General features: G+C 43.7%; 1 protein-coding gene across 3 annotated transcripts in view; it reads left to right on the top strand.

Moving 5' to 3' along the window:
- The first annotated feature begins 844 nt into the window (after nucleotides 1-844).
- Nucleotides 845-17,346, top strand: part of Oga (O-GlcNAcase) — a 33,723-nt gene continuing 17,221 nt past the window's right edge. The window contains exons 1-8 of one of the 3 annotated variants that reach the window (XM_028776359.1): nucleotides 845-1,464; nucleotides 5,563-5,614; nucleotides 5,928-6,025; nucleotides 7,792-7,922; nucleotides 10,239-10,410; nucleotides 12,956-13,054; nucleotides 14,722-15,006; nucleotides 16,461-16,619. In XM_028776359.1, coding sequence (XP_028632192.1) covers nucleotides 1,266-1,464; nucleotides 5,563-5,614; nucleotides 5,928-6,025; nucleotides 7,792-7,922; nucleotides 10,239-10,410; nucleotides 12,956-13,054; nucleotides 14,722-15,006; nucleotides 16,461-16,619 — 1,195 coding nt within the window. In that variant the 5' untranslated portion in view covers nucleotides 845-1,265. Of the gene's footprint in view, nucleotides 1,465-5,562; nucleotides 5,615-5,927; nucleotides 6,026-7,791; nucleotides 7,923-8,359; nucleotides 8,416-10,238; nucleotides 10,411-12,955; nucleotides 13,055-14,721; nucleotides 15,007-16,460; nucleotides 16,620-17,346 lie in introns of those variants that run through there. The other 2 variants (XR_003712477.1, XM_028776360.1) reach the window with 2 other exon arrangements.

The raw sequence follows: 17,346 nt of genomic DNA, 5'->3' as shown, positions 1-17,346 counted from the left end.
GTGGCGCACGCCTTTAATCCCAGCACTTGGGAGGCAGAGGCAGGCGGATTTCTGAGTTCGAGGCCAGCCTGGTCTACAAAGTGAGTTCCAGGACAGCCAGGACTACACAGAGAGACCCTGTCTCGAAAAACCAAAAAAAAAAAAAAAAAAGTGGTAGAGAGAACACTACAGGAGTCAAGCCCTTAGAGGCAGGGTTTCCTAGGAAATGTTGATGCCAAGGCTAAACAAACAAAACAAACGTAGGGGTATATCAAGCAGAAACGTAACAGCTTGTTTTAACCACATTATGAGGTCATAAGGGCCCCACAGCCCAGGATGAGGCAAACACAATAAATAGTTGCCTGCTCAATTTAAAACGGGGTGAACTCCGAAGAGGGAGTAGAAGAAAATGAGTCAGGACAGAGGCGTGAGCTGAGCTCCTTGGCATGGTGTCTTCACAGAACCAAACGTGGGTCGGACAGCCCTGATGAGCCAAACTGCTACAACAATCTCCAAAGTAGGTCAGTGCTTCCTACCACTTTAAGAACCAGAGGCATCGCCCCGGCGCCTGCGCACTGAGAGAGTAAACACCTCCTTTCCGCCCTCCCCCTCTTCCTCCCAAACTCCCCAGCCGGCCGCCTTCTCCCATGGTCCCCTCCTCCGGGTGCGGTAATGGTCCGACCCAGAGTGTGGCGCTCATCCTGGAGGGTGGCGAGCCAAAATGGTACGTCCCACCGCCGCGCACCTCCGCGGGGTTCACGGCTCCCTTTGTTCTTTTTCCCCCTAGCAAATAAAACGCAATGGGCTGACCCCAAGGAAAGGAGGGGGGAGCCGGGCGAGGGACCGGTCTGAGCCGGTCTGTGGCGCAGGCGCAGTGCGGATAAACAGGAAGCGGGCGGCAGAGGCAGCGGCAGAGGCTGCTTAGGGACTCCAGCAGGGGAGATAGCCCGAGACATAAGGCTGTTTGGAGGGCGGCAGACGTCGGGGACGAGCGAAGGCGCCTCCTCGGCCTTCCTTCCGAGAAGAAGCAGTGGCGGCCTCGCCCTCCGCTTAGGCTCTGGGCTTCCAGCGCAGGCGGAGGCAGCGGCTGACAAAGGGCTCGAGCCGGTGCCGCCGCCCTTCTCATCCGGGCACTTCGGGCCCCCGCCGAGAGGAAGGGGGAAGGGCAGAGGGGGAGGGGAAGGAGCCCAGGAGGCGCGCGTTCGGAGCCGCGGCCCTTTGCAGGGCTCCGGGCCTGTGGCCCAACGGACCGAGGCCGAAGGGGAGCGGCGGCCAGCGGCAGGAGGATGGTGCAGAAGGAGAGCCAGGCGGCGCTGGAGGAGCGGGAGAGCGAGCGCAACGCCAATCCTGCCGCCGCCTCGGGGGCTTCGTTGGAGCCGTCTGCAGCTCCAGCCCCTGGAGAAGACAACCCATCGGGAACCGGGGCGGCGGCCGTGGCCGGGGCGGCCGGAGGGACACGCAGGTTCCTTTGCGGCGTAGTGGAAGGTAAGTTGACCTTCCAGCCCCGCGTCGGTGCTCAGCACCTATTCCCGGGAGGGGCGCGCTGGTGATTATTTAGGGGCTCCCGCCCCCAGGACGAGCGGTGTCCTTACTAACACGGGGTCGGGGAAGGGCGCGAGGACTCCCTCCTTTAGCTCTGGTATTTCACGGCTTCGCAGTCTCCTGGCTGTTGAGGAGCCTGACCCCACCCTCCTTGGGCGTAGAGCCAGGCGGATTGTCAGAGGAGGCGGCGGTGGCAAGGAGCCTGTCGTCAGGCTGTGTGTTTCACTTCTTTGTACCTTTGGAGCTTAGTCCGCAGGGTCGCCTGCTTTCAAATGAGAAAATTTTGTGCAGCGTTCTCATCTCCCCTCCCCCCTCCCTCGTAAGGGGAAAAAATCAGCCCACACAGGCATGCTTTTACGAGTGAAGGAGGAGCACAGTCAGTTTATAATACTACAGATTTCTTCAGGCCTAGGATTGTTTTTATTTTTTGTTCCCCTGCAAGCCTCCTTCCCCTCTTAAGACTCCTGAAAAGTGTCATCCTTTACCAATTGCTGTTCTTTGACCTGTGTGTGTGTGTGTGTGTGTGTAAATGTCAGTATATCACATCTCAAAGCGTCTGTGATGTGGAGTCTGTGTGTGTGATTTCGGTGAAAGGCTTAGTTTTAATGATTTGTCTTCTCATTTACAGTTGAAAAGAACGAGGGCGTTTTGGTGGTGAGGGAAGATGTGGGAACATCTTAATTGCAATTTCTGAAATAGAATGGGTACATACTGAACTCAGGAAAGCCTTTTTCTTCCCTAAGTACACCGTAATTTGAGTTTTCTTATGTTTTATTTATTTGGCAAACAACGTTTTCTAGTTTCTCCCTTTTATTATCTTTTTTTTTCCTAACTGGAGAATATAAAAACTAATACTCTGGGCCGGAGAGATGACTCAGAGGTTAAAAGCACTGACTGCTCTTCCAGAGGGTCTGAGTTCAATTCCCTTTAACCACATACATGGTGGCTCACAATGTAATGGAATCTGACGCCCTCTTCTGGTGTCTGAAGACAGCTACAATGTACTTGTACATAAAATAAATTTAAAAAAATTTTTTTTAAAAACCCAAAACATTTAAAAGACTAATACTCAAACCAAAAAGGCTAAAGGCCGGCTTCCCTTCGTGGTTGAGGGCAGGAGCTCTCCCACTGTCAAAAGACAGAAGGTCAGTTATGGTGTTTGATGGAGGCTAATTGCAGGGGAGAACATTCTTGGCAGCTACAGGAAGACATGAAACAGCTCAGCAAAGTTTGAGGAAACACTTTTTTGTTCCCGGAGCCCGGATCTATGAAAACATGGGTGGTTTGTGTGTTGCACATACCAGGCTTGCTAGAATACAGACATTTTTTCTTGGGGTTTTGGGGGGGGGGGGGAAGAACCGGTGGGATTTTTTTTTTTTTAAAGGATCGGGCATCACAGTTTTATTTCTGACAGAAACCATGGGTCTGGGATGGGTTATACAGAGTGCTAAGATCTTCATGACTACCTGTTGTTAGTCTCTGAAATCTTCTGTAAATGAAAAAAGAAGATCGAAGTCCTATTTGCAGACGGGAGTCTCCTGTAGCCTAGGTGAACCAGAAGCACAGGATGATCTTAACCTTGTTATCTTCCTGCCCTCTGGAGTGGCTGGGATCCGGCCGCCATCTTGCTTTAGGTATGAGGTTTTGCTTTTGCTTTACTTTCCGACACTATCCTAGAGTGTCCTGGAACTTACTTTGTGTTCCAGCCATCACTCAGTTTGAGGCCATCTTGCCACACAAGAGTCATTGTATTGTCTAAGATCCTAGGTTGGGGAAGGGTAGGAAGAGAATGAAGTCTTTTTTTTTTCTTTTTTAGTTTTTTGAGACAGGGTTTCTCTGTTTAGTCCTGGCTGTCCTGGAACTCACTCTGTAGACCAGGCTGGCCTCGAACTCAGAAATCTGCCTGCCTCTGCCTCCCAAGTGCTGGGATCAAAGGCGTGCGCCACCACCACCCAGCTGAGAGCTCTGTTTTAATACTCTTTTAAGACTTCATTCTCAGCCGGGCGGTGGTGGCACAAGCCTTTGATCCCAGCACTTTGGAGGCAGAGGCAGTCTGGGTTTGAGCCTGGTCTACATACAATGCAAGTTCCAACACAACAAGGGCTACACAGAGAGAAACCTTGTTTTGAGAAGAAAAGGAGAAGAGAAACTAGAGAATGCTGCTAGTTTCAGGATGTTTAACTGTCATTCTTTTGGGGGTGCAGAATGTCTGCCTCAGATTTGAGTTTTGTGGGGGAGGTGGGCAGGTGGAAGGGAGTCACCTCTCCTTTCCACCATGTGGGTCCCGATGTTGTCAGGATTGGCCAGCACCTTTATCTGCCCAGCCATCTTGCTGTTCCTAGAGCTTACTGTGACCATCTCCATGGTGCTGCTGAGATTTTCTTCCCTCTTGCTGGTGATTAGGCTGAGGGCAGGTTAGACAGACTGTGAGGTGTTCTTAGTATGCTGGGAGCTGCGGTGCCATCTTTGCTCATCATTCTGTTTTACACAGTATTCCATGTATTTGCAGTTTTCATTTAAGTGCAGAAATAGCTGTAACAAGAAGAGTTACAAGTTTCTTTCCTGCACTGGACCCTAGGATGTCAGGTAGGGGCATCCTAACTTGGTTTCATGCTTGGCTGTGGAGTTGTGGAGTTTACTGTTGAGGTTGGTGCCACTGTTGGGTCTGTAAATGCACTTGCACGCACACCTCCTATTTGTTCATTTGCTTGGTCCCCTTTGTGGTAGGAACTTTTTTTGTTCATTTTGTTTGTTTTTTTCAAGACAGGGTTTCTCTGTGTAGTCCTGGTTGTCCTGGAACTCACTCTGTAGACCAGGCTGGCCTTGAACTCAGAAATGCGCCTGCCTCTGCCTCCCAAGTGCTGGGATTAAAGGCATGCGCCACCACTGCCGGGCTTAGGAACTTTTTAAAAAGGTGATCATAGCCAAGTGTGATGGTTCACACCTGGAATTTCAGCACTTAGAAGCAGAGATAGAGAGATGGCTACAAGTTCCAGACCAGGCTACATTAAAGAGCAACTCTTGCAAAGTGGGGTATGTAGGTAGGTGGAGGTTGCTCACACATTACATCTTTCTCTAATTTTTTGATTTTACTACCTTGTTGGGCTCTTAAAGTCATTCTTTTAGAAGTAATTGGTCTGCCTTTTTAGTTTTTTGAGACACGGTCTCATACTGTATGTAGCTTAGGTTAGCCTGGAACTGTGTAGCCCTGACTGGCTTCAAACTACTTCTGCCTTGGCCTCTTCTGTCTGTACTGGGACCAGTGGGAGAGCCACTGTGCCCATCTTGGTCTCTTCGGTGTTAACACTTTGGTTTGCTCTACTTAGTCTCCTGTTGTAAGGTAGAGTGACTCCCATTCAGTGAGAGTGCGTGCCTAGTGTGTTCAAGGTTCTGGAGTCATTTCCAGCATTGAAAAAAAGAAGTATGTGTGTTTTGTTAGGTGAGTAACAGAATATAGACAGGGTCTCATGAACTCTAAGCCAGTACTCTATCACTGAATTGTATCTTCAGCAAGAATAAACACGATTTGGACCTTATTATCAGTAAAAAAGATGGTAAGCTTGGGTTCTTTTTTTTTAAGCTTGGGTTCTTAATAGCGGTTGCATGCTGTTTGTTCATGGTGGTGTGTGTACTCTGTACTGGATTTGCTGCAAGTTTGAGGGCATCCTAAAAAGTTCTAGGCCATGCAGGGCTCCATAGTGAGACAAAACTTATGTTATATAATAAATGGTATAGTGGGAAATATAAAAATTTATATGAGCAGTGAGGGAATAATTGTTCTAACAGATAGATAAACAGTGTTTTCACTAAATGGTTTTCAGATCCTGGTGTGTTCTGTGCACTTCTTTCTTTAAGACAGTGCTGGGGTTCAGACCCAGGGCTGTGGTAGGCTGGCTGTTCAGACCCAGGATGTCACCTTATCAGCACCTCTATACAGTTCTTTGGGAAGGGATTCTGCATTTTGTAACCTTTTTTTTCCCCCCAGTAAAACTGAACCACATTTTGAAACCTGAGAAAGTTTTTATTTTTCTTTAAATGTAGGGTTTTATGGAAGACCTTGGGTTATGGAGCAGAGAAAAGAGCTCTTTAGAAGGTAAGTGCTGATGTGTAAAGCAGAGGAGACCAGGAGACTGAAAATCTGGTTCTTTCCATTTTGGTCCTTTATGTCGAGTGGGTTTCACACTTTTCATGGGGAAATTGAAGAGGTTTGGGGTTTTGACTGCTTTATTCAGAGCTGTATTTTTCAACACTTAACAGGTTGACGTACTTGATAATATTTAATGTATTAAGATTCCATTGATAAGTCTAAAAGTAGAATATTTGTCATGAGGTATGCAAAAAAAGTAAAAATTGATGTTTGTAGCCTCCTATTGCTGCCTACTTATGCATATTTTTTTCCTCTAAAGGCTTCAGAAATGGGAATTAAATACATACTTGTATGCTCCGAAAGACGACTACAAACATAGGATGTTTTGGCGAGAGATGTATTCAGTGGAAGAAGCTGGTAATCTGCGTGTGTGTGTGTGTGTGTGTGTGTGTGTGTGTGTTTGCTTGCATCTGCCTGAATTTGCACACCTGTGCAGGTTTGAGTATGGAGTTGGTTTTCTCTTTCCAACTGAAGGTTCCAGGGATTGAATTCTGTCAGACTATGTGGCAGGTACTTTTATCCTTAGCTATCTCGTTGGCTTGGTGGTAATTTTTAAATTTTGATTTATGAAAATTTGATCTATGAATGAATGAGGGGACTGTTTTAAGGTAGTTATACTACACTTACTAAAAATTGTAAAAATAAAAATTCTATGAGTAGTGTTATCGGGTAACTAGTCTGAGCTAGAGAAGATTGGAAGTGTGGCACTAAAGGTCTTGGTGGCTGACCATGGCTCCTGGCTGTCCCATCCTGGCCCCACTCCTCCTACGGTCGTGGGTGATGCTCCTTACTCCTGCTAGTGGACTTTACCCACAAAAGACTAGGAGAATACTGAAGGAAGCCAGAAGGATTTGGACAGAGAAATAAGGTGCTTGCTTTGAGTGCTGATTTAAGGGATTCTTCAGGATTAAGTAATGGAGATATTTTATATAATTAATTTGGGGAGGGACATTGTGGTTTTCATTTGCTGTGACCAACAATAAAAGAATGTTCTAAGCTGGGCGGTGGTGGCACAGGCCTTTAATCCCAGCACTTGGGAGGCAGAGGCAGGGCTGCACAGAGAAACCCTGTCTCGAAAAACCAATAAATAAATAAATAAATTAATTAATTAATTAATTAATTAAATAAAATGTTCTAGAAGGTTAAGAGTTCATGTCCACAGGGAACATGACAGCAGGCAGGCAACCTGGAGCAATAGTTGTGAGATTGTCTTGATTCACAAACATGAGTCAGGGAGTTTCTGGGAAGGATGCAGCTTTGAAACTTCAAAGCTGGAACTTAATCCTTCTCAAACAGTTCCACCAACCAGGGACCAAACCAAGTATTCAAACATATGAGCCTGTGGGACCGTTACTTATTCAAAGTACCACAGGCATGGTGACACACACCTTTGAGCCCAGCATTTAAGAGGCAGAGGTATAGGTGGATCTCCTTAGAACATCTTTGTAAATCAGACAAGTGGCACTTTTCTGTATAAAAACACAAAAATTTAAAAATAATAAAAAGAACATGCTTTACTGATGCTAAACTTGTTTGCCCCCCGAAAGGTAAGAAATTATTTGAAAATGAGGGGAAAAGTCTCTTGTGAACCTCTGTATTTGATGCAGGTCCTACTTTATAATCCACGCTGGCCTGGAATTCACTTCAGTACTTAGTCCAGGCTGGCCTTAAACTCACAGTCGTCCTCCTGCTTCAGCCTCTTGAGTGCTCTGATTTTAGGTGTCAGCCACCATGTTGGACTTGTGAAACTTGTTCTTTTTGCTTGGTATGATCAGTTACTTCAGCTTGTGCCATTTTGTATGGCCTGTTATCACATTAGATAGGAAGTTTTTTTCTCTTTTTGTTATTTTGAGACATTATCACTATGTAGCCCAGGCTGGCCCTTGGATTTTTTTGCTATGTTGTTGAGGCTGGTCTTGAAATTCTGACCTCCTGCTTCAAGTGCCCGATTTCTGAGATTACCAGGGTGTACTAAAATACAGGAATGTGATATTTTGTAAATTTTAATTTTTAAAATAAAAGACCTTTCATTTACTGTAAATTGGAAGAGATGATTTCTTCAGTTATTAAAGTTTCTTTTAGTATTCCTGTTGCTTTCTAAAATTATGGACTCTGTTCTCTAGAGCAACTTATGACTCTGATCTCTGCTGCACGAGAATATGAAATAGAATTCATCTATGCTATCTCGCCAGGATTAGATATCACTTTTTCTAACCCCAAGGAAGTATCAACATTGAAACGCAAATTGGACCAGGTAATTCTTTTTTATTTTTCTTGACTCAGTATTTAAGTGGAGGTTTTTTGGTTGTTTGCTTTATGTTAACTCAATTTTGGGTAGTGAAGTAGTTGTCATTCAAAAACTTAATTAGAAGTAAGCACCTGTGCTGGTCACATTTCACTTCGAAGCTCTCAGGAGGTGGAGGAGGGTGGGATGTGGTTTAATAGTAGAGTTTTGCCCAGCAAGTGTTAGGCCCTGAATTCAAGTTCCAGCATCACACAAAGCCCAGAGTAGCCCCTGCAGCTGAGAAGTGATGCTGGCTCTGAGGTGCCATTCAGATTCTTCTGCTGGCTCAGGTGATGCTGTTAGGTTAAGCTGTGCTCAGAAAGTACATCCGCCGTTGGATATTGGACTAAATATGTGCTCGTGTTAGAAGGATGATGGTCGATGTCAGTTTCCTGGAATACATAGCAGATGACACTCAGTCTGGAAAAAGGCTACTTCTTCAAGAAAAGGGGTACATAAGCATGTAAGCTGCTGTTGACTCTGATTCATCTCTGACTTGTATTGACTGTATTTTTGTGTAGTGTAGGACTCCCAGTTTCTCATTGGTTTTAAGTTTAATGAGTTTTCCATATGTATGTTTTATTCTTTAAGCAAAGTTTTATACTAGTGGTATCATGTGGCTAGTAAAACTTAATAAGATACAAGCTGGGTGTGGTAACTCATATACAATTCCAGCATTTGAGAGGCTGAAGCAGGGGGATTGCTAAGATTTTGAGGCCTGCCTGGCCTGTAGTATGATACTCTTAAAAAACAAACAGGATGCTGCAGAGGTGAGTCGGTGGTTAAGAACACAGAGAAACCCTGTCTTTCTTACTCAGAAACTGGATGTGGATACAGGAGAAGATTACCCAGAAGCTGAGTAGGACAAGTAGGTGTAGCACATAGCATGAATAGCAACAGTAGAGACCCTACCTTTTTGTTTGTTTTGGTTTGGTTTTTTGAGACAGGGTTTCTCTGTAGCCCTGGCTGTCCTGGTACTGACTCTGTAGACCAGGCTGCCCTCGAACTCAGAAATCCACTTGCCTCTGCCTCTCAAGTGCCGGGGTTAAAGGCATGTGCCACCACTGCCCGGCTTAGAGACCCTACCTTAAGGAGGTAGAAAAGAGAGTTCAATTCCTGAAAGGTTTTTGTCTGACCACATGTGCTTACACACACACATTAATAAAGATTAAAGGGTAGGGCTGGAGAGATGGCTCAGTGGTTAAGAGCACTGACTGCACTTCCAGAGGTCCTGAGTTCAAATCCCAGCAACCACATGGTGGCTCACAACCATCTGTAATGAGATCTGATGCCCTCTTCTGGTGTGTCTGAAGACAGCTACAGTGTATTCATATATAATAAATAAATAAAACTTTAAAAAAAAAAAAAGAAATCTTTAAAAAAAAAAAAAGGGGGGGCTGGTGAGATGGCTCAGTGGTTAAGAGCACTGACTGCTCTTCCAGAGGTCATGAGTTCAAATCCCAGCAACCACATGGTGGCTAACAACCATCTGTAATGATATCTGATGCCCTCTTGTGGGGTGTCTGAAGACAGCTACAGTGTACTTACATATAATAAATAAATAAAAAAAAAAAATTTAAAAAAAAAAAAGATTAAAGGGTAGAGTTGAGTATGGCTCTGTGTGGTGGGTATTCAGTGTAAGCGCCTCAAGCTCTAGCTTCAACAGTCACACCCCCAGAAGACTTTAAGATGGCTTTGGTAAATGAACTTTTGAGACATTAGTCCACTGTTAGTCAGTTGTTCCTTCTGATGGTTGCCTAACTAGGCACCTCTGAAAAGGAGCTGGCAGATGAACGTGCGTTTGGGGACTAGAGCGAGGCATGAGTATTTTGTGGATTGAGCACACTTGTTCATGGTTTCTGTAAGTTTGTGAATTTCTTGGATCTTCTAAGTTAGGCTGACTTCTTTTGGATTGGCTTGTTATTTCAAGACAGGGTTTCTCTGTGTATCTCTGACTGTCCTAGAACTCAATTCTATAGACCAGGCTGGCCTCAAACTCAGAGATCCTTCTGCCTCTGCCTGCTGAGTGCTAGGATTAAAGTTGTGCACCACCACCCCCACTGATCTGCTGCATTTACTCATATACTCCAATCCAAAATTAAAATTGGGTTCCAAAACACTAGCTGTATTATCTTGGAATTGTTGCCACTGAAAATGTAAAAAGATCAGATATGCTTTGATAGTCCAAGTAAAGTATTTGCCTTTCAGATAAACCATTAGTATATTTTAAAAGAATTTTCCCCCTCTGAGATAAGCTAATAATCATGTTGGTTTTTCTTTTCTAAGGTCTCTCAGTTTGGGTGCAGGTCATTTGCTTTGCTTTTTGATGATATTGACCATAATATGTGTGCAGCAGACAAAGAGGTGTTCAGTTCTTTTGCACATGCACAAGTTTCCATCACAAATGAAATTTATCAGTACCTGGGAGAGCCAGAAACCTTCCTCTTCTGTCCTACAGGTATGTATATAATAACTCTGGATTTAACTAGTCTTGAAATAATTTTAAAAGGATCCTTGCACTGGACCTACTGCATTCCCTTCGTGAATAAAAGAAGGAATGCTTTTTTAGAAGACATTTCTTAAAATAATATATAGAAAAAATTTAGGACCTTATAATACCAAAGAAATAAGTTGGAGATGTTTGGTGTTTCTAGTAGTTGTAGTATGTAAACTTTACACTGTCCATGTTAAGAAAAACAGTATTGAGCCGAGTGGTGGTGGCGCACGCCTTTAATCCCAGCACTTGGGAGGCAGAGGCAGGCGGATTTCTGAGTTCGAGGCCAGCCTGGTCTACAGAGTGAGTTCCAGAACAGCCAGAACTACACAGAGAAACCCTGTCTCGGAAAAAAACAAAAACAAAAAAAAAAAAGAAAAAAAAACCAAAAAAAAAAAAAAAAAGTATTGAAAATGAAAGCTTGAAAAACTCAAATTCTTATGCTTTTAATGCAGTCCTGTCTCAGTCCCTCCTACTTGTTCCTCTTTCTGCCCATGACTCTGATCTCTCCCGTTCTCACTCCTCCCACTCTTCATCTGCTTCTGGCTCTGGTAGCCTAGAAAGTGCAGCAGCTGTATCACGTAGCTCTCTTCATTGAAGGAGGAGGCTCGGTCCCTCTCAGTCATCTCTCATGGCTCACCTCCACAAAATTTTGCTCACACTTTTTCTTTCTTGTTTAGGAAGGGAGGTAGTTGTAAGAAATAATTTAGTCAGAATTCTTTTTTGGTGAGGATATTAGATTTTGGTCTCATGGATCACAGGCTAGCCTTAGACTTTTGAACACCAAACTGCCTCATTGTCCCAAGTCTGGGATGTATACAGATGTGCATACAGTTGCATAGATCACATGACAGGCTTAATTGTTTTTTTTTTTTAAGTTATTTATTTTATGTATGTGCGTACACTTCCATTCTCTTCAGACACCCCAGAAGAGGGCATCAGATCCCATTACAGATGGTTGAGCCACCATGTGGTTGTTGGGAACTGAACTTAGGGCCTCTGGAAGAGCAGTCAGTACTCTTAACCTCTGAGCTGTCTCTCCAGCCCCTTGGTTTCTTTAAAAAACTAAGATTTTTGTAAAATTTTATGAAATGACTTTCTAATGATTGAGATCATAAAGATTGCTTGGTACTACTGAAAATATCAAGGTTTTGTTTGTTTTTTAAGATACAGGTTCTCAAAGCTGAGCAAGGCTGTGGACATAGGGATTGTAGGCTTAGGGTTTTTCAGAACCTACTTTAATAAGGGTTCTTAAATGCTTCAGTCTCCTAGCCTACCACCCACCAGAGGTAGTGGTTAACAAAAGTTAACAGGGTAGAGGGGGTTGTGGACCTATTTCGAAATAGTTCTTTGAGGCAGTTACAATCTTGCTGTCAGCAATCCAGTCTTCTAGCAAAACACCAGCATAAATCAGCGGATGCAGACCAGTCACTCACCAGACACCTGCACACAAATCAGCATTGGCATCTCGATCCAGAATAAACCTCAAGGCTCTGCAAGAAGCTGCCAGAATATCATTGGAAGTTCTTTGGCGAGCTACTCTATGAAGTTGCATTAAGCAAAGATCAGCAACTTGATGCAAGGCGAACCAATATATGAGTGTCAGCAAAGACTATTGAAGCAAAGCAGACCGATACGATAGCTTCCTCCCACTGCCTGTGGGGTTCTATTTATACTCTCGCTACACATCATGTGTCTTCTCATGTGTCCACTTTAGCAAAACCTCTTCTCACCTGTGTCTGCTTGAGAAAAACATTCTTTCACATGTCTGCTTTAGAAAAACTTGTCTTCACCTGTCTGTCACAGCACATACCATTATGACCTAATTGGGTCTTCATAGAAACCAGGAATTTCCACTCCATAGGAAAGCCCTGTTTGTTTCCAGAGACTCGGCATGGAGGTTCATATCAAGTACTAGGAAGCAGAGGAAGGAGAACTAGTGCCAGGTCAGGGCTCTAGTGAGGGCTTCTCAAAGACGCTGCTGTTCCCCAAATATTAGGAAAAAAGAATGAGTCTCCATATAATGAGGGCTGGTCTGTAACATCCTTATGTTGAGCCTAGCCTGGCCTAAATGGGAACTTCCTGTCTTGGGTTCTGGAGTTGAGACTACAGTCAGACACACCATCCAGTTTGAATATCTGATTGTGTTAACTATCATATGTAACATCTGCTTAAGTTTATTCCTTTTATGTATGATAGAACCCTTTATTGTTTGAATAAACATAATACAGGATTTGTAAGCATTTTCCCCAGCTATAAGTGAGCACTTCATGGTGCTGGAGAGATGGTTCAGTGGTTAAGAGTACCGACTGTTCTTCCGGAGGTCCTGAGTTCCATTTCCAGCAACCACATGGTGGCTCACAACCATCTGTAATGGGATCTGATGCCCTCTTCAGGGGTGTCTGAAGATAGCTACAGTGTACTCACATACATAAAGTAAATAAATCTTTAAAAAACAAACAAATGAGCACTTCGGTCCTGACTTATTTTTCTTCCCTTCTACATTCAGAGTACTGTGGCACTTTCTGTTACCCAAATGTATCTCAGTCTCCTTACTTGAGGACTGTGGGTGAAAAGCTTCTACCTGGAATTGAGGTGCTTTGGACAGGTAAGTTCTTGATAATTTATAATGAAACTTCCATTACCAGGGCTTAGAGAAACTGGTCTCTTTTTTAGGTGATCTTTTGAGACACGGTCTTGTATTTTCCAGGCCTAGAATTTGCTGCGTAGCCAAGGATGACCTTGAATTTAACAATTCTTACCTCCCAAGAACTGGGAATACCGCTCTGTCCAGTACATCCAGTTTATGTGATGCTGTGTATCAAACCCAGGGCGACTCAGATGATTTAGCTGTATCACTAGACTCTTAGGAAACTTCCTTTTTATAAAATGAGTAAAAAGATATATTGCTATGTTAGTTCAGCAAGGAAAATTGAAGTCAGCCATAGTGGCACATGCCTTTAATTGCAGCATTTGGGAAGCAGAGGCAGGTGAGTTGAAGAACAATTTGGTCTGCAGAGTGAGTGCCAGGGCTGCGCAGAAGAAACTGTCTCCAAAAAAAAAAAATTGTATGGCAGTGGTGGCGTATACCTTTAATTCCCAGCACTTGGGAGGCAGAGGCAGGCGAATTTCTGAGTTTGAGGCCAGCCTGGTCTACAGAGTTAGTTCCAGGACAGCTAGGGCTACACAGAGAAACCCTCTGTCGAAATAAACAAAAAGAAAAAGAAAAATTGAGCATCTGGCTGAGATGGTACACAGTGATTGTTCTACACTTGGGAGGCTGGAGTAGGAGAATTATTAGATTGAAGCCAACCTTATAAATAACTAAAGGGAAGGGAGGCAGGGAAAGTGGGCTATAGCTTAGTAGTGTAGCCCATCAGCTGACTACATATGAAACCCTGGTTTTTGCTTCAAAAACCAGGTGGGTGGAGAAAGAAACTTTGAAAGTGTATACATGAAGAAAACAAAGCTGTTTATGTATTTTTAAATTTTATTGCTCGATTTCTGTAAGTGGTATATGTGTGTCGTACACATGTGGAGGTCAGAGGTCAACTTGTGACACCATTTTTCTCCTTTCCCCCGTGCGTCCTAAGGATCAAGTGTAAGGTCACTAAGCCTAGCGGCAGGCTCCTTACCACCCTGCTTATGAGAGAGACTGTGTGTGTGTGTGCCTCCATTCCCTGACCCCTGCCATAGGCTATGATATGTGTGTAGGTTAGAGAACAGTTTATAAGAGTTGAAACTGTCTACCATGAGGGTGCTAGCAGTTACACTCAGGTCATCTGGCTTGGTGTGCAAGTGCTTTTATGTACTGAGCCATGTCACTGACCTTTTCAGCTCCTACTTCATCTCTTTATAGTTTTTATTTATTTAATGTTTGAATGCTTGGCTGCATGTATACCACATGCCAGATGAGGGCATCAGATCCCTTTATAGATGGTTGTGAGCCAACATTCGGACTCTGGGAATCTATCCCGTATTCTCTGCAGGAGAAACAAATGCTCTTAACCACTCAACCGTCTCTCCAGCCCTGCTACAGTATATATTTTAAGAACCATATAGAAAGTTTTTTTTTTTTTTGGTTTTTTTTTTTTGGTTTTGTTTTTTCGAGACAGGGTTTCTCTGTGTAGCCCTGGCTGTCCTGGAACTCACTCTGTAGACCAGGCTAGCCTCGAACTCAGAAATCCGCCTGCCTCTGCCTCCCAAGTGCTGGGATTAAAGGCGTGCGCCACCACTGCCCGGCGTAAATATGTTCTTTTAACAAATTATTCCTAGGTCCAAAAGTTGTTTCAAAAGAAATTCCAGTAGAATCTATTGAAGAAGTCTCTAAGATCATTAAGAGAGCTCCAGTGATCTGGGATAACATTCATGCTAATGACTATGACCAGAAGAGGCTGTTTCTGGGTCCCTACAAAGGAAGATCCACAGAGCTTATCCCGCGGTTAAAGGGAGTGCTGACTAATCCGAATTGTGAATTTGAAGCTAACTACGTTGCCATCCACACCCTTGCCACTTGGTACAAGTCTAACATGAACGGAGTGAGGAAGGATGTGGTGATGAGTAAGTACCTGTGTGGATGGTGGACTGGGGGCCGGCAGCTGTGAGTTCTGTTCCTCTGTTTCACAGTACAGCTTTTTTTTTTTTTACAATATGTCTTCATTTCTCTTATTTAGATACGTAACAGAAAAAGACTGGGTGGACTTGGACAAGTCACTTTTTTGCAAAGTCCCTAGTGGAGTTAGTTATCAGTGAGAATGTTGGCTGTTTATTGACTTGCATTTAATGATATTGTGTGACAGGTGCATCTTCCTGGATGTTGAGTACAAAGAATTAAGTGTACCACTTTTGAAAAAACAATCTTAAGTTCAAGAAGAGTGCAGACATTTGTGGTGTCCATCATGTTGTGATGCCTGTCTGCAGTATGGTAGCAGGAAGAGTGATAACTTGCAGTGTTGATAAGCAGCTAGACAGGCATGTGAGCTGGATTAAGTAGAGTTGCTGCATATGGGCTCAGCGGAAAATACTGCTCATAGACGTTTCGATGTTAGAGCAGGCAAGAGGTGGCTCGGAGACAGCAACCTGAAATTCAGTGTCTGGAATCCACATAATGGAAGGAAAGAAGGAACTCCACAAAGTTGTCCTCTGATTTCCGTGTGTATGCGAAGGCATTCATGCCCACAGACACTGGGTACACATGAGAAATAAAAATGTAAAAAATTTGAAGTTAGTCTGAAGCAGATTTACTGATGATATTGGGATAGGAGTGCTCTCTGTCATGACCTTGGTGTATGTATGTAACTGGGGTCTGTGCCCTTGTAATTTTTCATCAAATTGAGCCCTCGTAGGGCTTTGTCATTGCTGTCCTTTTCACTCCAATAAAAGACACAATTAGGAGTATAATCTGCATGCATGGTATTTAACTCTTACATATTTTAAGACATGCTAGCTGTTAGATTATTAGATTAGCCAAACTCCTCTGTGCTCCATGCTAGACTAGAGTTGCTGAATGCCAAGCTGACTGCTCTGCCTGTCCTCACTCAGAACCTGATGACCTTATGCTCACCCTGATGGAGTGGGGCACGTCCTTAGTCCCAGCATTCAGCAACAGGCAGGCAGGCAGGTCTACATAGTTCAGGGACAGCCAGTGAGACCTTACATAGTGAGATCCTGTCTCGGGAGAAAAAAGACTATTATTGATTAATAATGAAGTTATAACAGCCTAAAGACGAGTATATATAGTGTAATGCTTTTAATTAACCTTACCATCCCTATTAGTATTCGGTGAACATATTTGGACAATTTTTCTAATGATCATAATATACTTATTTTAGTTGAAACCTTCAACAAGTAAGTGACTTTCTAGATGGTTATTGGAGGATCTGGTATTTGTGTTTTATATTCGAGGTTTGTTTTAGTTTTTTGCTGCTTTGATCTTAACTACAACAAGGCATATGTCTTCACTTACAAGGAGGGTTTTCTAATAAAAATTATTTTTGTGCTTTTTTCCTCCACAGCTGACAGTGAAGACAGTACTGTATCAATACAGATAAAGTTAGAAAATGAAGGCAGTGATGAAGACATTGAGACTGATGTGCTCTACAGCCCACAGATGGCTTTAAAGCTGGCTTTAACTGAGTGGCTGCAGGAGTTCGGTGTACCTCATCAGTATAGCAGTGAGTTGGGCTGGACTGGGCTTGGTGCTGCTGCGGGGAAGCTAGAGTCCGTCCTGTGCGGGCTGGGCGAAGTCTCCTTTAACTCTGCCTTCGTCCACTAATTCTTGCTTTATGTTTCACTTTGGATTTTATATTCATTTATGTGTATATACATTTGTTTGTGTATGTAGGTGCCAGGGGGTTGACTTTGGGTGACATTCCTCAGAAGGTGTCTGCCTTGGGACTTTCCTTTTTGATAAGGTTTCACGTAGCCCAGACTGACCTCTAATTTGACATGTAACCTAAGAAGAGCTTGAACTTTTCGTTTTGCTTTGAGACAGGGTTTCTCTGCCTATCTGAAATTCACTCTATAGACCATGCTGGCCTCTTAACTCACCTGCCTCTCTCTCTTTCCTGAGTTCTTGGAATATGGACCTGTTCTACTACACAGGCCTAGCCAGCTTTTATCTGGAGATTGAATTGCAGAATTGTCACAAAAGTAGTCATGCCCTTACTTTAGATCCACTAAGCAAAATGTAGTTGAGGTTTTCGTGGCTTTTTTTCTTTTTTTTCTTCTCTCTTTTTTCTTTTTTCTTTCTTTCTTTTCTTTTTTTTTTTTTGGCTTTTCAAGACAGGGTTTCTCTGTGTAGCTCTGGCTGTCCTGGAACTCACTCTGTAGACCAGGCTGGCCTCGAACTCAGAAATCCACCTGCCTCTGCCTCCCAAGTGCTGGGATTAAAGGCGTGTG

This window comes from Grammomys surdaster, unplaced genomic scaffold, assembly GCF_004785775.1.
Source record: "Grammomys surdaster isolate TR1022 unplaced genomic scaffold, NIH_TR_1.0 66, whole genome shotgun sequence".
Classification (NCBI taxonomy): domain Eukaryota; kingdom Metazoa; phylum Chordata; class Mammalia; order Rodentia; family Muridae; genus Grammomys; species Grammomys surdaster.
This window is presented reverse-complemented; position numbering and strand designations above follow the sequence as displayed.